At 47.7% G+C, this 20810-nt stretch overlaps 1 protein-coding gene and 1 pseudogene across 10 annotated transcripts in view; one reads left to right on the top strand and one right to left on the bottom strand.

Annotated features, from left to right (window-relative positions):
• The first annotated feature begins 776 nt into the window (after nt 1-776).
• Nucleotides 777-20810, top strand: part of ELP6 (elongator acetyltransferase complex subunit 6) — a 24019-nt gene continuing 3985 nt past the window's right edge. Inside the window, exons 1-8 of one of the 10 annotated variants that reach the window (XM_078350684.1) lie at nt 777-928; nt 2441-2595; nt 2885-2963; nt 3902-3972; nt 10966-11084; nt 13209-13410; nt 16878-17024; nt 19350-19912. In XM_078350684.1, the coding sequence (XP_078206810.1) occupies nt 10981-11084; nt 13209-13410; nt 16878-17024; nt 19350-19478 (582 nt within the window). In that variant the 5' untranslated portion in view covers nt 777-928; nt 2441-2595; nt 2885-2963; nt 3902-3972; nt 10966-10980 and the 3' untranslated portion in view covers nt 19479-19912. Of the gene's footprint in view, nt 929-2440; nt 2596-2884; nt 2964-3899; nt 3973-6899; nt 6993-10965; nt 11085-13208; nt 13411-16877; nt 17025-19349; nt 20614-20810 lie in introns of those variants that run through there. The other 9 variants (XM_078350680.1, XM_078350679.1, XM_078350686.1 and 6 more) reach the window with 9 other exon arrangements.
• Nucleotides 15680-16087, bottom strand: LOC118147858 (bolA-like protein 2 pseudogene; annotated as a pseudogene).

Here is a 20810-nt window from a genome sequence, read left to right as displayed (position 1 = left end):
ACAAACTTGACTTTGGTGGAATTACAGGTTTCTCCACTGATCTAATTGGGCTAGAACAAAGCTATATACTGTATAATAAAAATGTTATGGAAAAAATAAAAGCAAGGAAAAAGTGCTCGGAAAGGGACAGTTTGCGATTTAAGTAAGGTGCTCAAGGAAGGCCCCACGGATAAAGTGACATCTGAGCAAAGACCTGAAGGAAGCGGGGAATTTTTAAATTGGCTGATTATCTGGGAAAAGGGCATTCCAGGAAGAGGGAAGAGTTAGTGTAAAGGCTCTGAGGACAGGCATACAGTGGACGTTGCAACCACGCTTTTAGTGAGGCCCACCCTGACAACCTCTTTAATTCTGAAACCTACCCCTACCCCCACTGTTACTCCCTAATCCCACTTTTGCTTTTCTCCACAGAACTTTTCTAGATATAATTCCGTGTCATTTGTTTTCGTTCACCGATGGAGCCCAAGTTCCTAGGAGTGTGGGACACATAGAAGGCGCCTGACAGCCACGTATAGAGGAAAGGAGGCCCGGGGCTGGGCAAAGACCAAGGCCAAGGGAAGGAAAAGACTCGGTCGCGTGGAGCCTTGGGGACCACTGGGAGGGCTCCGGCGCCACGCAGATCTGCATGGGACCAGCCGCCAGAGGCCGCTGTCAGTCGCACAGAGAAGCCCCTAGGACTCGATGTACGTCGACGCACGTGCGCCGTGGCCCCGTCGAGGCGCCCGTCTGATTGGCTGTGGCTGGCTCACAAAAGGGGCGTAGCGCATGCGCACTCCTCTGCGTGTGCCGTGTTTGCTGGTTCCTGTTGCTCTCCAGCATCCGTTGTCTCTGCAGCACCCTGAGTTCTCCTCCAGAGCGGTAGTGCCAGGAGCTCAGAATGTTCCCGGAACTTAATAACCTGCTCAACACCACCCCGGACAGGGCGGAGCAGGTAAGCGGTCCAGGGCCCGGAAGCGGGCGGGGCCTGGCAGGCGGCAGAAGACTGCAGCCGGGAGGCAGCGCTCACGACGCCGGGGAATGGCGCCATGACCGGGCACGGGGCGCCTGGGAGTTGTAGTCCTCAGAGGGTCGACCCGGGGATTGAACTGGAGACTTGGGTCCGCGGAAGTTGGGCCTTCTGGACCATCTCGCATATTCTCAAAGGCCGTGCTTGCCCTTAAAAATCCTTGGGAAGTGGCCGGGCGCGGTGGTACACACCTGTAATCCCAGCACTTTGGAAGGCCGTGGCGGGTGGATCACCTGAGGTCAGGAGTTCGAGACCAGTCTGGCCAACATGGTGAAACCCAGGTCTCTACTAAAAATACAAAAATGAGCCGGGCGTGGTGGCGCATGCCTGTAGTCCCAGCTACTCGGGAGGCTGAGGCAGGAGAACTGCTTGAACCCAGGAGGCAGAGGTTGCAGTGAGCCGAGATCGCGCCACTTCACTCCAGCCTGGGAGACAGAGCAGGACTCCGTCTCAATAAAAAAACAAAAGTCCAAAAAAAAAAAAAAACCACAAAAGTCCCTGGGAGGCACGACATACAATAAGGTTGGCTTATATTCACAGACGTAAACTGGGGCACCCTGTGCGTTTTCATTGGGGCCCCAGGCCCTCGGAGGAGCCTGCGGAATAGGCTCAAAAGGAGAGGAGAGTTCGAATCGCTGCCCTATTTATGGGCGAGCTTCCTAACCGCCCCCTTGCCCCGGAGCACTCTGCGTGTTGTTTTGATTACAGGCCTGCACTACCACACCCGGCTAATTTTTTTTTGTATTTTTGTTAGAGACGAGGTTTCACCATGTTGGCCAGGCTGGTCTCAAACTCCTGACCTCAGGTGATCCACCCGCCTCTGCCTGAGTGATGGAATTACAGGCATGAGTCCAGCCTGGTTTTTTCATAATCTTTGTCTTCCTAATGAAATGGTAAGCTCCTCCAGGCAACCAGAATACTATGTGTCTAAAGCCTTTTTATGACCCCCTAGTGCCAAATTGTAGCTTTCAGTGGATCCTTGTGGAATTTAATTGCCAGGCAGTTCTTGTCCACATGACTCTGATTACCTTGCCAGTTACTACTGGCACTCCAAAGTCAGCCTAGGGCCAGATGAGAGAATGGACTGTGCAAGTGAGCACCAGGAAATGACAGCACCCGGGATAACCCTGAAGGTCTGACAGTGTGATCTTTCATATTTTTTAAGTGAAAAAACCTGAAGCCTAGAGAAGTCAGGCATTTGCAGAAGGTCACACGGCAAAGAGCTGGCATACATGGTATCACTTGATCCCGACCTTCCCTGTCACTGACAGAGGTGACTGGAGCAGGACACCCAGGCTTTGCAGAGACCACCCTCAGAGGTCTTTCTAGGACTCTCCATGATCAGACCTCTGTCTGAAGCAGGGCCATTGGGTGAACTTCGTAATCAGACATCTCTATCAATAACTGCTTCTTCCTCCCCTCTCCCTCACCCTACAGAACAGAATTGGCATCAGAAAGTAAAGTATTTGGCTGGGAGGTCTTTTGAAGGCCTCTTCCAATCCTAGCAGTCTGATTTTCACTGGAGTCTGATGGTAAAAGCATCCTTTGTTCAGGATCCAATTCTTCCTAAGACTGGTTCCTGAGTTACTAAGGTGAGGAGTGAGGAAGAGAAATAATGTTATTCTCTGTTTTGCTTTGAGGAGGTGGAGGCCAAGATATGCTTCCCTATCATGAGTAACAATAAGTGATAACTTTAATCATGGATTTTCCATAATTTTGGCTTATTTTCATCTTTTCAGGTTAACCTTAGCATATATATCATTAAAAAGATAAACTCTTCAGGTGTAGAAATTTAGGTGTGGACATAATCTACTCGATTTCTACACTAAGTCGACCTCTTTCCAGGGAGTCTAACCTTTTTGTGTTCCTTGTAACTTTTAGGGGAAACTGACTCTACTCTGTGATGCCAAGACAGATGGCAGTTTCCTTGTACACCACTTTCTCTCCTTCTACCTCAAAGGTATGCGACTTGTTGATGCTGTAGAAAAGAAACCCAAGGGGAGTACAGAAATAATAAAAACCAAAACTGTTTAAGGAACCCTTCACATTTTAACGTAGGAGTAACCTCTTATTTCTACATTAAATAAGAGCATTTACAAGCCAGGCTTTGGTGTTAGGATACCTAGGGGGGCTATTTTATTTATTATTACTGGGCCATCTAGTTCCCTCCTCAGCCCTGACAAAGAGTGGCATGTGCTCCCTGTTTCTGTGTCCTACCTTCCCCTTCTCCACCCGCTGTGTGGACATCGTCTCACTGAGGTCCTGTGTGGCTTCCTGATATTGTTGCTCCTCGGTCTTTGTGTACCTCAAGGTCTCTGGGTGCTTGACCCTATTGACACTTTGCCCTGGCAGTAGATGCTTCCTAAAGAACATGTCTGCTGCATGGCTGGGCCCAGTGGCTCACGTCTATAATCCCAGCACTTCGGGAGGCCCAGGTGGGAGGAATATCGGTGGCCAGAAGTTTGAGACCAGCCTAGGCAACATAGGGTGACCCTGTCTTTACAAAAAAATACAAAAATTAGCTGGGCACGTCTATAGTTCCAGCTACTCCGGAGGCTGAGGCGGGCAGATCCCTTGAGGCTGGAGAGATTGAGGCTGTCGTGAGCCATGTTTGTGCCACTCTAGCCTGGACAACAGAGCAAGACCATCTCAAAATAAATAAGTACCTAGTACTACATCTGACATCTAACAGAAATATATCTTAGAATCAACAGAATAAGACATAACTGTTAAATAAGAAAAAAGTACATATTTTTTCAGAATCAAATTCTGTATGTTGGGTTGCAAAGCCTCTGGGTCTCTAGATTTCCCTCAGTGCTTTTATTTCCAGAAGTGTGAAGTCAGTGAGACTGGTTGTAAGCAGAGGATTTATTTAAAATCAATTATTTTGTTTTCTAGCTAATTGTAAAGTCTGCTTTGTGGCACTCATCCAGTCCTTCAGCCACTACAATATCGTGGGACAGAAGCTGGTAAATATTTTGGTGCTCCCTGGTGAGATCCCTGAGTGGGTGTGTGTGTCACGCATAGTGAAAAGCTTGGCTTTCCTGTTTGCTTTGTACAGAACTTAGTGAAGGAGGGACTAAATGAATCTTGGGATTCTGAACTCCTTGTCTGAAGGGTGAAGGAAGCATCTGAACATGTTTCATTACTTGAGATTTTATAGAACCAGACCTGCTCTTTGTAGATGTTAATTAATCAAACCCTTCTCTACTTATTCTGGACCAGTTAAGATTTTCTTCTTCTCCATGAAAGTTTTGATTTTAATCCTTGGTTGGAGCTCACATGTTGCTCTGCTGCGAAATTGGATGGCCTCCGCTGTCTTTCCCTAAGTCTAGGGCTTCAGACCCCAATGTGGGGAGAGACACTTTTGTTTCCTGCCCCTCACCACATCAGACACAGGCTGGCAAGAATCAGATGGCCAAGAGGCTGATGAACTTCCTGACCTAACCTGGGCCATTACCCAGGTTAGGTAGTTAGTGAAGACCAGGTGGACTTCACTGCCTGAAAATGGGAGCTGAAGGGCTGTTTCTTATATTTGGTTGTTTTTTTTTCCCAGACAGGCCAGCCTCAGAGAGGGAGATAACCGGGCTACTCTTTAGCAGTGCTCTTTAAAATGCCAGTCTTGGGCCTGGCATGGTGACTCACGCCTGTAATCCCAGCACTTTGGGAGGCTGAGGCAGGCAGATTACCTGACATCAGGAGTTTGAGACCAGCCTGGTCAACATGGCAAAACCCTGTCTCTACTAAAAATACCAAAATTAGCTGGACAGGTGGTGTGTGCTCCTAGAGCGAGACACCATCTCAAAAAAAAAGGAAAAAAATAATCTCTACTAGAAGGCTGGGCGCGGTGGCTCACGCCTATAATCCCAGCACTTTGGGAGGCCAAGACGGGTGGATCACGAGGTCAAGAGATCAAGACCATCCTGGTCAACAAGGTGAAACCCCGTCTCTACTAAAAATACAAAAATTAGCTGGGCATGGTGGCGCGCGCCTGTAGTCCCAGCTACTCGGGAGGCTGAGGCAGAAGAATTGCTTGAACCCAGGAGGCGGAGGTTGTGGTGAGCTGAGATCGCGCCATTGCACTCCAGCCTGGGTAACAAGAGTGAAACTCCGTCTCAAAAAAAAAAAATCTCTACCAGAGATGCAGCCCCCACCAAAAAACATAAGCAAATGAAGTTCAGAAATGTATAAACAGAATGATACACCACACTTGGGTTTATTACAGTTTTGCAAAGCTGATTCAATATTTGAAAATCAACTATTGGCTGGGCATGGTGGCTCATGCCTGTAATCCCAGCACTTTGGGAGCCTGAGGCGGGCAGATCATGAGGTCAAGAAATCGAGACTATCCTGGCCAACATGGTGAAACCCTGTCTCTACCAAAAATACAAAAATTAGCTGGGCGTGGTGGTACACCCCTGTAATCCCAGCTACTCAGGAGGCTGAGGCAGGAAAATCGCTTGAACCCGGGAGGTGGAGGTTGCAGTGGGCCGAGATCACGCCACTGCACTCCAGCCTGGCAACAGAGCGAGACTCCATCTCAAAATAAATAAATAAATAAAAATCAACTATTGTAATCCACCCTAGGCTAAATAAACAAATTCATATGATCATATCACTTGATGCAAAAAAAGCATTTGACAAAACCCAAGACCTAGTCATTATAAAAATTCTCAGCTGCCAGGGTGGAGGCTCATGCCTTTTATCCTAAAACTTTGGAATCTGTCACTCATGGGACATGCATTCTACTCATTTATTTCTTAGAGGATCCAGGCATTGTGCTCATGCCTGTAATCCCAGCTACTCCAGAGGCTGAGGCATGAGAATTACTTGAACTTGGGAGGCGGAAGTTGCAGTGAGCCAAGATCGCGCCACTGCACTCCAGCCTGGGTGACAGAGCAAGACTCCATCTCAATCAATCAATCAATAACATCCAATCTTACTGGATGTCTCGCTCTACAGGCACACACCACCTGCCTGGCTAATGGCAGACCAAGTCACTGCCTCTTCTCTGTTGGGCAGAAGCAAAGGAGGGGGTGAGAGGATGGTAGATTCTTTCTTTCCCATCCTTTGCAGAGAAGGGAGAACTTCCAGTGTAGACATCAGGCCAGGAGCCCAGGGAGAATAATCAGGATGTAAAGAAAACATGTTGCATTGGCCAGGTGCAGTGGCTTACGCCCATAATCCCAGCACTTTGGGAGGCCGAGGCAGGCAGATCACCTGAGGTTAGGAGTTCGAGACCAGCCTGACCAACATGGAGAAACCCCACCTTTACTAAAAATACGAAATTTATTTGTCTTTTTAGTAAATTATATACTTATTTACTAAAGTAATAAATAGTATTGCTTAGGCGGAAGAATCACTTGAACCTGGGAGGCGGAGGTGGCAGTGAGCCAAGATTGTGCCATTGCACTCCAGACTGGGCAACAAGAGTGAAACTCTGTCTCTCAAAAAAAAAGGAAACAAAACATATTGCATCGCAGGTCTCTGTAGCATGATAGCATGACATTACAGCCACTGGATCTGCTTTTCAGATGAGACGGATGTGTGTTTGCAAGTCTAAACTGGCCACTTTTTCTTTTACCTTTGAATGATCAGCGCAGCAGGAATGGCATGCACAGTACTTGGCATGTGAAGTACTGGAACATGAGCTTCTATACTCATGCCATATTGTTGCACTTACATAAATAGACTGGTAGTGAGCAAGAGCAAAGTTGATGATCAGGAGGCTTTTTCTCTGTCAGCTGCAGCTGTTGGAACAAATGGTACTGGACAGTGGAGGACCCTGAGCGATTTGTGTGTGAATGAGCAATTGAGACCTGATGTAGGGGCATGAAAAGTCTAAAGAGTTACATATCCTCCCTCCCTCCCTCCCTCCTTTCCCTTTTTTTAATAGAGAATGAGTCTGCCTATGTTTCCCAGGATGATCTTAAACTCCTAAGCTCAAGGAATCCTCCTGCTTCAACCTCTCAAAGTGCTGGGATTACAGGTATGAGCCACCATGCCCAGCCCCATGTGACCTATTTCTGCACAGATGAAGCAGTAGGTTACACATTTAGGTGCATCACCATCCCTGGGTGTTTGCTGAGATGTAGATCCTGAGCTCTGCCCTCATTCTGGAGGTCTGAAGTTAGACTCAGGGATCTGCTTTTTTTTTTTTTGAGATGGAGCTTCATTCTTGTTGCCCAGGCTAGAGTGCAATGGCACAATCTTGGCTTACTGCAACCTCCACCTCCCAGGTTCAAGAGATTGGTCTGCCTCAGTCTCCCAAGTAGCTGAGATTACAGACATGAGCCACCATGCCCAGCCAGGGAGCTGCATTTTAATCAGGCATCTTAAAGGGGTGCTTAATTGGATGGTAGTTCATGAAGAACCATATTTAAGGCCGGGCACGGTGGCTCAAGCCTGTAATCCCAGCACTTTGGGAGGCCGAGGCGGGTGGATCACGAGGTCAAGAGATCGAGACCATCCTGGTCAACATGGTGAAACCCCGTCTCTACTAAAAATACAAAAAAATTAGCTGGGCATGGTGGCATGTGCCTGTAATCCCAGCTACTCAGGAGGCTGAGGCAGGAGAATTGCCTGAACCCAGGACGTGGAGGTTGCGGTGAGCCGAGATCATGCCATTGCACTCCAGCCTGGGTAACAAGAGTGAAACTCTGTCTTGAAAAAAAAAAAAAAAAGAACTATATTTAAGAAGTCCTTGATGCCAAGCGCAGTGGCTCACACCTGTAATCCCAGCACTTTGGGAGCCCAAGGTGGATGAATCACTTGGGTCCAGGGGTTCCAGACCAGTCTGGTCAATATGGTGAAACCCTGTGTCTACTGAAAATAACAAAAATTACCAAGTGTGGTGGCACACACCCGTAATCCCAGATACTCGGGAGGTTGAGGCACAAGAATCATTTGAACCTGGGAGGCAGAGGTTTCAGTGAGCTGAGATTGCATCACTGCACTCCAGCCTGGGCAATAGAATGAGACTCTGTATCCAAAAAAAAAAAAAAAAAAAAATCCCTTGAGATTCAAGTCAGTGACAAGTAAAAAATGAAAAAAAAAAGGGCCGGGCGCGGTGGCTCATGCCTATAATCCCAGCACTTTGGGAGGCCAAGGCGGGTAGATCACGAGGTCAAGAGATCGAGACCATCCTGGTCAGCAAGGTGAAACCCTGTCTCTACTAAAAATACAAAAATTAGCTGGGCATGGTGGCACGCGCCTGTAGTCCCAGCTACTCGGGAGGCTGAGGGAGAAGAATTGCTTGAACCCAGGAGGCGGAGGTTGCGGTGAGCCGAGTTTGCACCATTGCACTCCAGCCTGGGTAACGAGCGAGATACTCCATCTCAAAAAAAAGAAAAAAAAGTAGTCCTGGTCTAAGCAGGGATAAGCATACTAAATTTCTGCCTTTCTTTTTTTTTTTTTTTTTTGGGCAGAGTTTCCCTCTTGTCACCTAGGCTGGAGTGCAGTGGTGTGATCTCAGCTCACTGCAACCTCCTCCTCCCAGGTTCAAGGGATTCTCCTGCCTCAGCCTCCCCAGTAGCTGGGACTATAGGCATGTGCCACCATGCCTGGCTAATTTTGTATTTTTAGTAGAGACGGGGTTTCACATGTTGGTCAGGCTGACCTCGAACTCCTGACCTCAGTTAATCCAACCGCCTCAGCCTCCCAAAATGCTGGAATTTACAGGTGTGAGCTACTGCGCCTGGCCTGGCCTTTTCTTTTTTTTAAAAAAAAGAAGAGTTTGGCTGGGCTTAAACCTGTAATCCCAGCACTTTGGGAGGCCGAGGCGGGTGGATTGCGAGGTCAAGAGATGGAGACCATCCTGGTCAACATGGTGAAACCCTGTCTCTACTAAACATACAAAAAATTAGCTGGGCATGGTGGCGCGTGCCTGTAATCCCAGATACTCAGGAGGCTGAGGCAGGAGAATTGCCTGAACCCAGGACGCAGAGGTTGCCGTGAGCCGAGATCACGCCATTGCACTCCAGCCTGGGTAACGAGCGAAACTCCGTCTCAAATAAATAAATAAATAAAGAGTTTATATTGCTGGAATACGTATGAGACAACTGCCCCAGTTAGAAGAGGAGGAGGACTTATTCATACTCAGTTCTTACTGTATTCTAGGCAGCCTGACATTTACAGTCCATGAGTTGTGTTCTTTCAAACCTCAGAACAGTCTTAAGGTCCCATGCCACTGACAGATAAACAGAGCAAAAAGTGTGGGCCCTTGGCCAGATGTGGTGGCTCATGCCTGTAATCTCAGCACTTTTGGACGATGTGGCGGGTGGATCACCTGAGGTCAGCAGTTCAAAACCAGCCTGGCCAACATGGAGAAACCCCGTCCCTACTAAAAATACAAAATATTAGCTGGGTGTAGTGGTACATGCCTGTAATCACAGCCACTTAGGAGGCTGAGGCAATAGAATTGCTTGAACCTGGGAGGTGGAGGTTATAGTGAGCTGAGATTGCTCCATTGCACTCCAGCCTGGGCAACAAGAGTGGGGGAAAAAAAAAACCCACCAAGTCTGGGCCCTTATTTCTACACTGGCATTTTCCAGACTTTGACCAGCCATTATCTTTATTATTACTTGTTTTTAAATATGTTTAATTTTATAAATACACACATTTAAATATGAAACTTTGTATCACCATTATAAATTAAAATCCCCCAGCCTGGTCAGTATGGTAAAACCCTGTCTCTACTAAAAAATACAAAAATAAGCTGGGCGTGGTGGTGCGCCCTATAGTCCCAACTACTTGGGACGCTGAGGCAGAAAAATAGCTTGAACCCAGGAGGCGGAGGTTGCAGAGATCATGCCACTATACTCCAGCCTGGGTGACAGTAAGACTCCATTTCAAAAAAAAGATAAAAACAGTATTGAGCTGGTGGGTGAGTGGCTCATGCATATAATCCCAACATTTTGGGAGGCTGAGGTGGGAGGATCACCTTGGCCCAGGAGTCAAGACCAGCCTGGGCAACTTAGTGAGACCCTGTCTCTACAAAAGGATTACAGGGGTGAGCCACCATGCTCGGCCTCCCTTTTTTTTGTTTTTGTTTTTGTTTTTGAGACAGAGTTTCACTTTTGTTGCCCAGGATGGAGTGCAATGGCATGGTCCCGGCTCACTGCAGCCTCTGCCTCCCAAGTGGCTGGGATTACAGGCATGTACCACCATGCCCAGCTAATTTTGTATTTTTTTTTTCCTAGAGACAGGGTTTCACTGTGGTCTTTATCTCTTGACCTCGTGATCCACCTGCCTCGGCCTCCCAAAGTGCTGGGATTATAGGCATGAGCCACCATGTCTGGCCAATTTTGTATTTTTAGTAGAAACGGAGTTTCTCCATGTTGGTCAGGCTGGTCTTGAACTCCTGACCTTTGCCTTCCATTCACCCACCTTTGCCTTCCAAAGTGCTGGGATTATAGGCGTGAGCCACTGCGCCAGGCCTAGGTTTTTGTTTGTTTTTTTTTGTCTTTTCGAGCTCTCGTTCAGGCTGGAGTGCAGCAGCATGATCATTGGCTCACTGCAGCCTTGACTTCCTGGGCCCACGTGGTCCTCCCACCTCAGCCTCCTGAGTTGCTGAGACTACAGGTGCAAACTACACTTGGCTAATTTTTTTAATCTATTTGTAGAGACGAGGTCTCTCCATGTTGCCCAAGCTGATCTCAAACTCCTGGACTCAAACGATCCGCCTGCCTCAGCTTTCCAAGTGGTTGGGACTCCAGGCATGTGCCACCATGCCTGGCTAGTTTTTCTTTTAATGTGACAATTAAATGGCAATGCACATCTGAAAACAGGTGAAGGATTGTGGGTTGGGAGCTCCCAGGGGAATGAAGACAAGCCTGTACATCGGGTGGACAGATACACTTCTGCCATGTTTGGAAGATGTCTTGTGCCCTCTTGCAAGCTGGCATCTAGTCTGATGGGTTCTGCTACAAGGCACAGTAACTCACTCTCTCTGTCATGTTTAGGGTGTCAACCTGACCATGGCGCGGGAGCGTGGGCAGCTTGTGTTCCTCGAGGGACTCAAGTCTGCAGTGGACGTCTTCTTCCAGGCTCAAGAGAAGCCACACCCCCTGCAGTTTCTCAGGTCAGTCAGTCTGCAGCCCAAGAAGCACACACTTGGCCAGAGGGCCCAAGCAGGGTTCTTGGTTGCTGCCTGATTCCTTCTTACTGTGCCGGAGGATAGAACTGGCTTCAGGAGTCAGACGTTTCATCTGGTGTTGCAGCATCATCACATGCTGGCTCTTATCATGGGGCTGAGAGTGGACATTGTCCCAAAAGCTCTAGAGAGGATCATTTGCTGGAAGGATGGCAGAACGATATGCTTTGCTGTGTTTTCCAGCCCTGGCTTAGAGCCTAGCATGTGCCTGTGCTCTGTGCTTGGCTTGATACAGGAGTCAGCAAACTATGGGCTGAGTCAGCTGCCTGCTTTTGTAAATAAATTTGTTTTGTTTGTATTTTTTTTTTATGTTTTGTCTTTTTAAAAATTCTTTTTTTTAATTTTTTGTAAATAAAATTGTATTGGAATACAGCCACATTCATTTGTTTGCATGTTGTCCCTGGCTGTTTTTACACTACAAAAACAAATAGAGTTGAATGGTTGGGACCATATGACCTGCAAGGCTAAAATATTTATTCTCTGGACGTTTAAGAAAAAATTTGTCCCCTGGTTTGATATTCAACAGCACAGGCCTGAGATTGGTTTTCCTGCTTTTCCTCCTTTCTGAACATTGGCCACAAACAGATCTGTGAAGATTCTGGAACTTCCCCCCACTGCCTCATCTCTCAGACACACAGCCTTATGTGGTGCTGTGAGGCCATGTTTCCTGACCCTGTGTGTGACCTCACACATAACCCTTAGCACCTCTGACCTGGGGCTCCCATTTGAAGGTAGGGGCTGGTTACACCTCCTCCTAAGGGTTGGGGAGATGTCCTCATTGTTAGTGAAGTTAACCCAGTGCAAGGGACTCATCTCTGGAGCATATGGCAGTAGGCCCTGAGCTCTGTTCTTCCACTCATTGCTGAGAAATGATGACTGGGGATAGTCACTGGAGAAGATGGAGATGGGCAAGTTGGCTTGTGTCAGAAACAAGTCAAATCTGTTACCTATACAAAAGCCTTTAGGCCACTGTCACTCACCATCAGGGCACCTGAGTTGCTATTTAACTTCCTATTTTCATTATTTTTTTGAGACAAGGTCTTTCTCTGGTGTCCAGGCTAGAGTGCGGTGGTGCAAACACAGCTTACTGCAGTCTCAACCTCTTGGGCTTAAGCACTCTTCTCATCTCAGCCTCCTGAGTAGCTGGGACTACAGGGTCATGCCACCATGCCTGGCTAATTAAATTTTTTTGTAGAGACATGGTCCCTTTCTGTTGCCTACACAGTTCTTGAACTCTTGGGCTCAAATGATCCTCCCGCCTTGGCCTCCCAAAGTGCTGGGGTTACAAGGTGTGATATACTGTGCCCGCCCTGTTTAACCTCCTGGGAAGGCTTCTGCCTGCGCAGTCCATGTTGATCTTCCAGGTGCCTTAATCTCTTAGGTTGAGAGGCTTTATGGAGTCTCCTTTTTTTTTTTCTTCAAAAATCAAATACAAATAGCTAGGATGGAGTCTCTCTATTTTTTTTTTTTTTTTTTTTTTAAGACAGTCTCATTCTGTTGCCCAGGCTGGAGTGCATTGGTGTGATCTCAGCCTTGGCTCACTGCAACCTCCACCTCCCAGGTTCAAGCGATTCTCATTCCTTAGCCTCCCAGGTAGCTGGGATTACAGGTGCATGCCACCACGCCCGGCTAATTTTTGTATTTTTGTAGAGACAGGGTTTCACCATGTTGGCCAATCTGGTCTTGAACTCCTGACCTCAAGCGATCTGCCCACCTCAGCCTCCCAAAGTGCTGGGATTACAGGCGTGAGCCACCATATCTGGCTATGTATCATGTCTCTCAAGGGCCCTAGGAGCTGATTATTTTTGTGTCCCCCAGTTTCTATCAGTGCTTTATACCTACCTAGTAGGCCTCAGGAAGTATTTGAATTGGAGTAAAATTATTCCTGTACATGTGCATGTCTTTTCTTTCTAATCAGAACATGAACTCTTTGTCGCCAAGGATTCTGATACAGTTCTTTATCTCCCCTAGCCCTCTCCTGTGGTGCTACTTGTCCTTGGTAAACATCTGTGGAGAGAGTGAAGTCTGGTAACTTTTGTCTTGTCCCTCCAGGGAGGCCAGTGCTGGGAACTTGAAACCATTGTTTGAGTTTGTACGTGTCGCCCTGAAGCCAGTAGACAGTGGAGCCGCTGGGTGGACCTACCCGGTGCTGCTGGTGGACGACCTCAGTGTGCTCCTGAGCCTGGGCCTGGGGGCGGTGGCTGTGCTGGACTTTATTCACTACTGCAGAGCCACCCTGTGCTGGGAACTAAAGGTACTAATGGAACTGCCTTCTGTGCGCCCACCTGTGACCTCCAGGAGCTCAGACAGGTCCAGACTCACTTGGTGTGATCTTTTTATTTGCTTGGAGTTTTGTTTTTACTCTGGAGGCCCAGAAAGCTTGTATTCCAGCCACCCTGCTTTCCCTTACCTGCTGTTGCTGAAAAGTAAAGCACCCCCAGAGTAAAGTGATGATGAACATTGCATTGCATTCAGTGGGCTAGTCACATATGGCACCACTGCAGTCCCAGGTCTGCCACACATAGCCTGTGAGTCCTGGTGCAAGTTATTATTGTCCCTGAGTGTATTTTATACATCCGCTAAGTTAATGAGTATGAGCTACTTTAAAAATTATAAAGGGCAATAAAAGCATAGGATATACAATATTACCTTTATTACCAAGTTAGGAGGGACAAACAGATTTTCCCATAATAGAGGTTTTGGAGTTTTTGTTTTCTTTTGGCTAGTCAGGTGAAGCAGTGGGAACAGAGAAGGAACAAAGAAATCTGTAACTGGTTGTGATCAATTAGATGTAAATACTACTGCACTCACAGCCATAATAGAGTTTTAACAATTATAATAGGCCAATCAGGAAAATAGGAATGACTATTAATATCTGAGCAAGTTGTATGGGAAGCGCCACACTCTGAAATCTTGATTGTGAGTCCTTTATTGCCAACGACCAAGAGTCAGCTCACGCTCAAAATCTCTTGGCCCTGAGGAAGGGGTTTGATTTCCTTTTATATGTTGCTCAGGGTGAGGGGGGCAAAGCAGAATTTTACAGAAGCAGAATAAGCAAGTTAGGAGAGGAGGCTCCCATGATTGTTGATTAACTAAGGAGGGTATACACAAGCAGTTCCCATGATTGCTGGTTACCAAGGAGGGGCATTCAGTACTTTCCATATAATCAATCAAGGGAGTATTCACAATAGCAAGTGGGCTTGTCAAGCAGGATATGGTTACAATGGTTATATGTTTCTATAGTTCTAAGCACAACATGACTCAGCACAGTGTGGTCCAGGTATACATTCAAGGGAGAAATGGTGGGGGGAGAAGCCAAGATGGAGTCAGTCAGGTTCACATCTAAGTTGGAGTTAGTTTGGTTCATCTCATGACTGTGGTGACTACCTCACAGGTACCTACTGCAAGAGTGAAGTGAGATGAAGCTTGTAACATGCCAGCACGGTGTCTGGCCCACTGTAGCCATTTGTCAGTGTGCAGTGGTGCAGCTGGCAGGAACGTGTGGATATTGGCATGGTGTGGTCAGGCTGAGCATGCACAGCAATGGGAGAGATAAGCTAACTGAGTTAGCCAGGCATGTAGGTATCCAACAGTGTGTGTTGAACACCTGTGTTCAAAGTCCTGCCTGGAAGAAGCTGTCCTGGCTATGGTTGCAGAGCTCCTTAGCCAGGGTAATGCAGAAAGAATGGGAGGAGGAGGAACTGTCAGGAGTGTGGAAGGCACAGTCTGGATTGGGGGGTGAGAGTAAGTAGTCAAAGCTACCTTCCACATCCCAGCTGGGCCTTTGACCTGCTACTACCCTCTTTTTGTAAGAATACTTTTTTTAGTTGAAAAAGTAAAATTTGGCCGGGTGCGGTGGCTCACGCCTGTAATCCCAGCACTTTGGGATGCTGAGGTGGGCTGATCACAAGGTCAGGAGTTTGAGAACAGCCTAGCCAACATGTCAAAACCCTGTCCCTGTCCCTACTAAGAATACAAAACATAGCTGGGTTTGGTGGTGGGCACCTGTAATCCCAGCTACTTGGGAGGCTGAGGCAGGAGAATTGGTGGAACCCAAGAGATGGAGGTTGCAGTGAGCTGAGATCACGCCAGTGCACTTCAGCCTGGGTGACAGAGCAAGACTTCATCTCAAAAAAAAAAAAGAAGAAACTTGGGCATCGCTTAAAAAAAAAGAAAAGGAACAGAGGAACAGTATAAAGCGTACTTTAGCAAAAAGTGCTGCTGTCTCTCTCCCTCCCTCCAACATGCATCCTTCCAGCCAGTCTGTACAATTACGCACATATTTGTGTTTTTTCTTTTTTTTTTTTAACTTTTTGTAGAGACTTGGTCTCACTGTGTTGACTAGGCTGATCTTGAACTCCTTGGCCTCTCAAAGTATGTGCACATATTTGTCTCCCTGCATTTTCCCTCATATCACTGGTAACCTGCTATCCACACTGTTTACTACTTTTTTTTAAATTTAGTAATACACAGTATATTTCATTTAGTAATATGCGGTATATACGATCCATTGCCCCAAAATAACACATGGATCTGCTTTACTTTTTTTTTTCTGATCCTGATTTATAATTTAACGGCTGTGCAGGCGCCAGTCCCTCATTTCTGCCCCTCAAAGGCCTACTGCTCTGGGGTCAGGGTTTTCTGCTCAAAGGCACGGATGTGCGGGAGCTTCCGGCTAGGCACACATTCACCCGCCGTTGTCTCTGAAGCAGCACCTTCCCCTCAAACTTGGCCGACACCACCAGGACTCAGAAGCTGCACCCACAATGGTTGAGGGTCACGTCCTCCACCTCCAGGTCCTGCTGCAGCTTTCCCTGGAGGTATTTGGCAGCAATGAGTTTCATGACAGCATCCAGCTGGGGCCACAGCCCAGACAGAGCCCTAGCTTAGATCCCAGCCATGCTTCTTTGCACCCCTACAGGAGCCACTTACTGTTTTTCTTTTTTATTACTATTCTTTTTTTTTTTTTTTTTTTTTTGAGACAGAGTTTTGCTCTTCTTGCCCAGGATGGAGTGCAGTGGCCCAGCCTCTGCCTCCCAGGTTGAAGTGATTCTCCTGCCTCAGCCTCCCAAGTAGCTGAGATTACAGGTGCCCACCAGCACGCCTGCCTAATTTTTAAAAATATTTTTAATAGAGACAGGGTTTTACCATGTTGGTCAGGCTTGTCTTGAACTCCTGACCTCAGATGATCCACCCACCTTGGCCTTCCAAAGTGCTGAGATGACAGCTGTGAGCCACCGTGCCCGGCCTTGTCTTTGTGTTCCCCGTACACCTTATGCTTCCCTCCCCCTTGGCCTTATCATCCTGTATTGTCAGCATCTGTCTGTCTCTGGGGCCCATATCTCTCACCTGTTATTCCTACTGTGGGATCTTGTACACTAAGTTTTCAGGAACCATTGACTGAATGAATAGGTGCCTTGCAGGTTGGTGACACTTTAGTAACATTCAGGAATTCAGGAGAGGAGCTAATTTTGAAGACTGCAGGGTGAGCTTGGTTTAGATGAAGTGAGCTGAAAATATAGGTTGGCTCTGATGGTGAAATTGTCCAGTAGATGACTGGAATTAGGGTCTGGGAGCCCAGGTAGGGAGTGGTTGCAGCAGCAGCAGGGAGGGTAACCTGTGAGGATGTACAGGGGAGTGGAGGTAATGAGAGGCTGGTGCTCCCTGACTCTGGGTGTCCCTTCCAGTAAGGACCAGGTTTCCATCTTGTATCTGCTGCAGGGAAATGTGGTGGTCCTTGTGCATGACAGTGGAGATGTGGAAGATGAGGAGAATGACATCCTGCTGAATGGCCTCAGTCATCAGAGCCACCTGATCCTGCGGGCTGAGGGCCTGGCCACTGGCTTCTGCAGGGATGTGCATGGGCAGGTATGCAGGGACCCGCTGGGCAATGGGCTGCTTGCCCATGTACCTATGATTCCCGACTGCATAAGGGAGAGTAGGGCCTGAGGGACTGTCTGGTTGGGACTGAACTTTAGGTGGAAGGGAAACATTGGAAATTGTGAGACTTCAGGTCAGATCTCTGCTTAAGATGGTGCTGAGCCTCATGGACCAGCACACATTTTCCATGGGAGTCCCGTTTATGACCCATGGAGCACTCTTAAAGAGGAGACAGTTGTCTAGAATGGAATGCAGGGGCATGCCATCAAATAACAGCAAAATTTCTCTGCAGTACTGCAGCAGGCATTGTCCATTCAGGTCAACACTGTTCCTTTTAAAATAATGACCAGGGGGCGGGCGCAGTGGCTCATGCCTGTAATCCCAGCACTTTGGGAGGCCAAGGCAGGCAGATCACTTGAGGTCAGGAGTTGGAGACCAGCCTAGCCAACATGATGAAACCCCATCTCTAATAAAAATACAAAAGTAGTCCCAGCCACTTGGGAGGCTGAGGCACGAGAATCGCTTGAACCTGGGAGGCAGAGGTTGCAGTGAGCCGAGATTGTGCCATTGCACTCCAGCTCCAGTGACAGAGCGAGACTTCATCTCAAACAAACAAAAACAGGTATCTAGCCTTCCTGGGCCTCTGCATTGAATGTACAAATTCTAATGTGATTTTTTTTTTTTTGATATGGAGTCTTGCTCTGTCTCCCAGGTGGCTGGAGTACAGTAGCGTGATCTCAGCTCACTGCAGCCTCTGCCTCCCAGGTTCAGGTGATTCTTCTGCCTCAGTCTCCTGGGTAGTTGGGATTATAGGCGTGTGCCACCATGCCTCGCTCATGTTTTTGTATTTTTAGTAGAGACAGGGTTTCACCATGTTGGTCAGGCTGGTCTTGAACTCCTGACCTCGTGATCTGCCTGCCTCAGCCTCCCAAAGTGCTGGGATTACAGGTGTGAGTCACTGTGCCTGGCCTCTAATGTGATTTTCAAAATTAGTCTAGCCCACAAGTACAAAACCATGCTTAGAAAAAAGAACTAAGGGGCTGAGCGCAATGGCACATGCCTATAATTCCAGCACTGTGGGTGGCAGAGGCAGTGGATCACTGGAGGTTAGAAGTTCACCACCAGCCCGACTAACATGGTGAAACCCCATCTCTACTAAAAATACAAAAAAAATTAGCCAGGCTTGGTGGCACATGCCTGTAATCCAAGCTACTTGGGAGGCTGAAACAGGAGAATCGCCTGTACCTGGCAGAGGTTGCAGGGAGCCGAGATCGCGCCATTGCACTCCAGCCTGGGCAACAAGAGCAAAACTCCATCTCAAAAAAAGAGAAAAAAAAGAACAGCTAGGTGCGGTAGTTCACGCCTGTAATCCCAGCACTTTGAGAGGTGGAGGTGGGCAGGTCACCCGAGGTCAGGAGTTCTGAACCAGGCTGACCAACATGGAGAAACCCCATCTCTACTAAAAATACAAAATTAGCTGTGCATGGTGGCGCATGCCTGTAATCCCAGCTACTCAAGAGGCTAAAGCAGGAGAATCACTTGAACCTGGGAGGCAGAAGTTGCAGTGAGCCGAGATAGTGCCATTGCACATGAGCCTGGGCAACAAGAGTGAAACTGTCTCAAAAAAAAAAAAGAGAGAGACAGACACACACACACACATGGGCCAGGCATGGTGGCTCATGAGAGAGAAAGAGAGACACACACACACACACACACACACACACACACACGGGCCAGGCATGGTGGCTCATGCCTGTAATCCCAGCACTTTTGGAGGCCGAGGTGGGCAGATCACCTGAAGTCAGAGTTCCAGACCAGCCTGGGCAATATAGCGAAACCCCGTCTCTACTAAAAATACAAAAATTAGTGGGGCCTGGTGGCACACGTCTGTAATCCACCTACTTGGGAGGCTGAGGCAGGAGATTCACTTGAACCCTGGAGGTGGATGTTGCAGTGAGCCAAGATTGTGTCACTGCACTCCAGCCTGGCAATGGAGTGAGACTCTGCTTAAAAAAAAAAAAAAAACAACATAAAAATAAGGGTCTTTCTCTGAAAGACTTTTTTCTTCCTTCTCCTTTTTCTCTCTTTCACACTTTCTGTATTGAGCAAATATGACTATTGTAATGGAGGGGAACCCTTTATTTGTAGTTAGCTGGTGATAGGTTTTATTTTACAAGTTGGCCCCATTATGAGATCACTATGACTGTGATCTCATAGAGGCCTCAGCTGAAAGTCACAGAGAAGGCAGGGTGGGATTCCCAGTAGAGCAGGTTCCCAAGGTCGCCCCTCTTTCATTCTTCTCTGTCTCTGTAGCTGAGGATCCTGTGGAGGAGACCATCGCAGTCTACATCTCAGCGGGATCAGAGCCTCACTTACCAGTATAAGATACAGGACAGAAGCGTGTCATTTTTTGCCAAAGGAATGTCTCCTGCTGTTCTGTGATCTGATTTCGGAGCAGCTAAAGCTACATGGGACTGTTTTTGGATGTGGAAGATAACACAACCTAGCAAAAATGGGCCTTTCTCCTCTGTAGTAGTATTTCGGGCTGGACTGGTGACTCCATGGTGACCAGGGAGAGTTGAATGCTGCAGTGATGGCATACCTTGGCTATTCTGGGCTCTGTTCAGAAAACACAGCAAGGGACCACGATCCTACTTCTGCTGAGAGAGAGGCTGGATGCTAGACCCCAGCGAATGGGGTCCTTTGGAGCCTTTGTTTAGATATGCCTTAGTCCCAGCTGCCTATTTTTGGTTGATGTGTCTTTCAAAGCCAAAGTGGGTATAAATGTGCCAGCCAGGAAATAGTTGCAGATGGCAGGTACGCAAGGTGACAACTAGGACAGTCGTGACTGGAATAAAGTAAGTTTCCACACTGGGGCTTCCTGTGGGTTGTCTTGTTCAATTTCCATCCTGGAAAGGTACTTTCCTTTTCCCTTTGAGTCCAGTGAGGAAACAGACCTAGAGAGGTTTAGGAGCGCACAGGCTGCACAGCGGGCTGTAGGTAACTGCGCCTCAGAGTCTATACTTGCTGACTGATAGTTATGTAACTCAGACGCCAGCTTCTCCAGTTTCCGTGGTGCCTTGCCTTTATGCCAACAAATCCTAGCCATCAAGGGCCTGGCACCAGGGCCTTGGCCACATGAGGCCCTGTGTAGGCGCAGGTGTGTACGGCCTTGGTGAGAGGGGTAAGGGAGGTTCTGGCTGCCAAGCAGGTGGGACCTTAGTGAGGAGCTGGTGCCTCCCTCACCTATGAAGACTGCAGGAGGTGAACACTTGTTCCCGGATCCTGTAGATGATAATTAGTCCTACTCAGCCCCTCAGTTGAGGTCACCTCAGAGTAGATACCAAGTGTATCCTCTTAAAATGGGTGCTTTTTTGGTATATAAATTATACTACAGTGAATTTGTATCTTAAAGAAAATGAAAAAATAATACTATTTTGCTGTATACTAAGGAACTTGCATAGCTGTTTTCTTTTTTTTCTTTTTTATTTTTGAGATGGAATCTCACCCTGTTGCCCTAGCTGGAGGACCGTGGCGTGATCTCAGCTCACCGCAACCTCTACCTCCCAGATTCAAGGTATTCTCCTGCCTCACCCTCCCGAATAGCTAAGATTACAGACATATGCCACTGCGCCCAGCTAATTTTTATATTTTTAGGAGAGACGGGGTTTCACCATATTGGCCAGGCTGGTCTTGAACTCCTGACCTCAGGTGATCCACTTGCCTCGGCCTCCCAAAGTGCTGGGATTACAGGCATGAGCCACTGCACCTGGC

Source organism: Callithrix jacchus, chromosome 15, assembly GCF_049354715.1.
Source record: "Callithrix jacchus isolate 240 chromosome 15, calJac240_pri, whole genome shotgun sequence".
NCBI classification, from domain to species: Eukaryota; Metazoa; Chordata; class Mammalia; order Primates; family Cebidae; genus Callithrix; species Callithrix jacchus.
The sequence above is the reverse complement of the archived record's forward strand: the minus strand, read 5'-3'. Positions and strand labels throughout refer to the sequence as shown.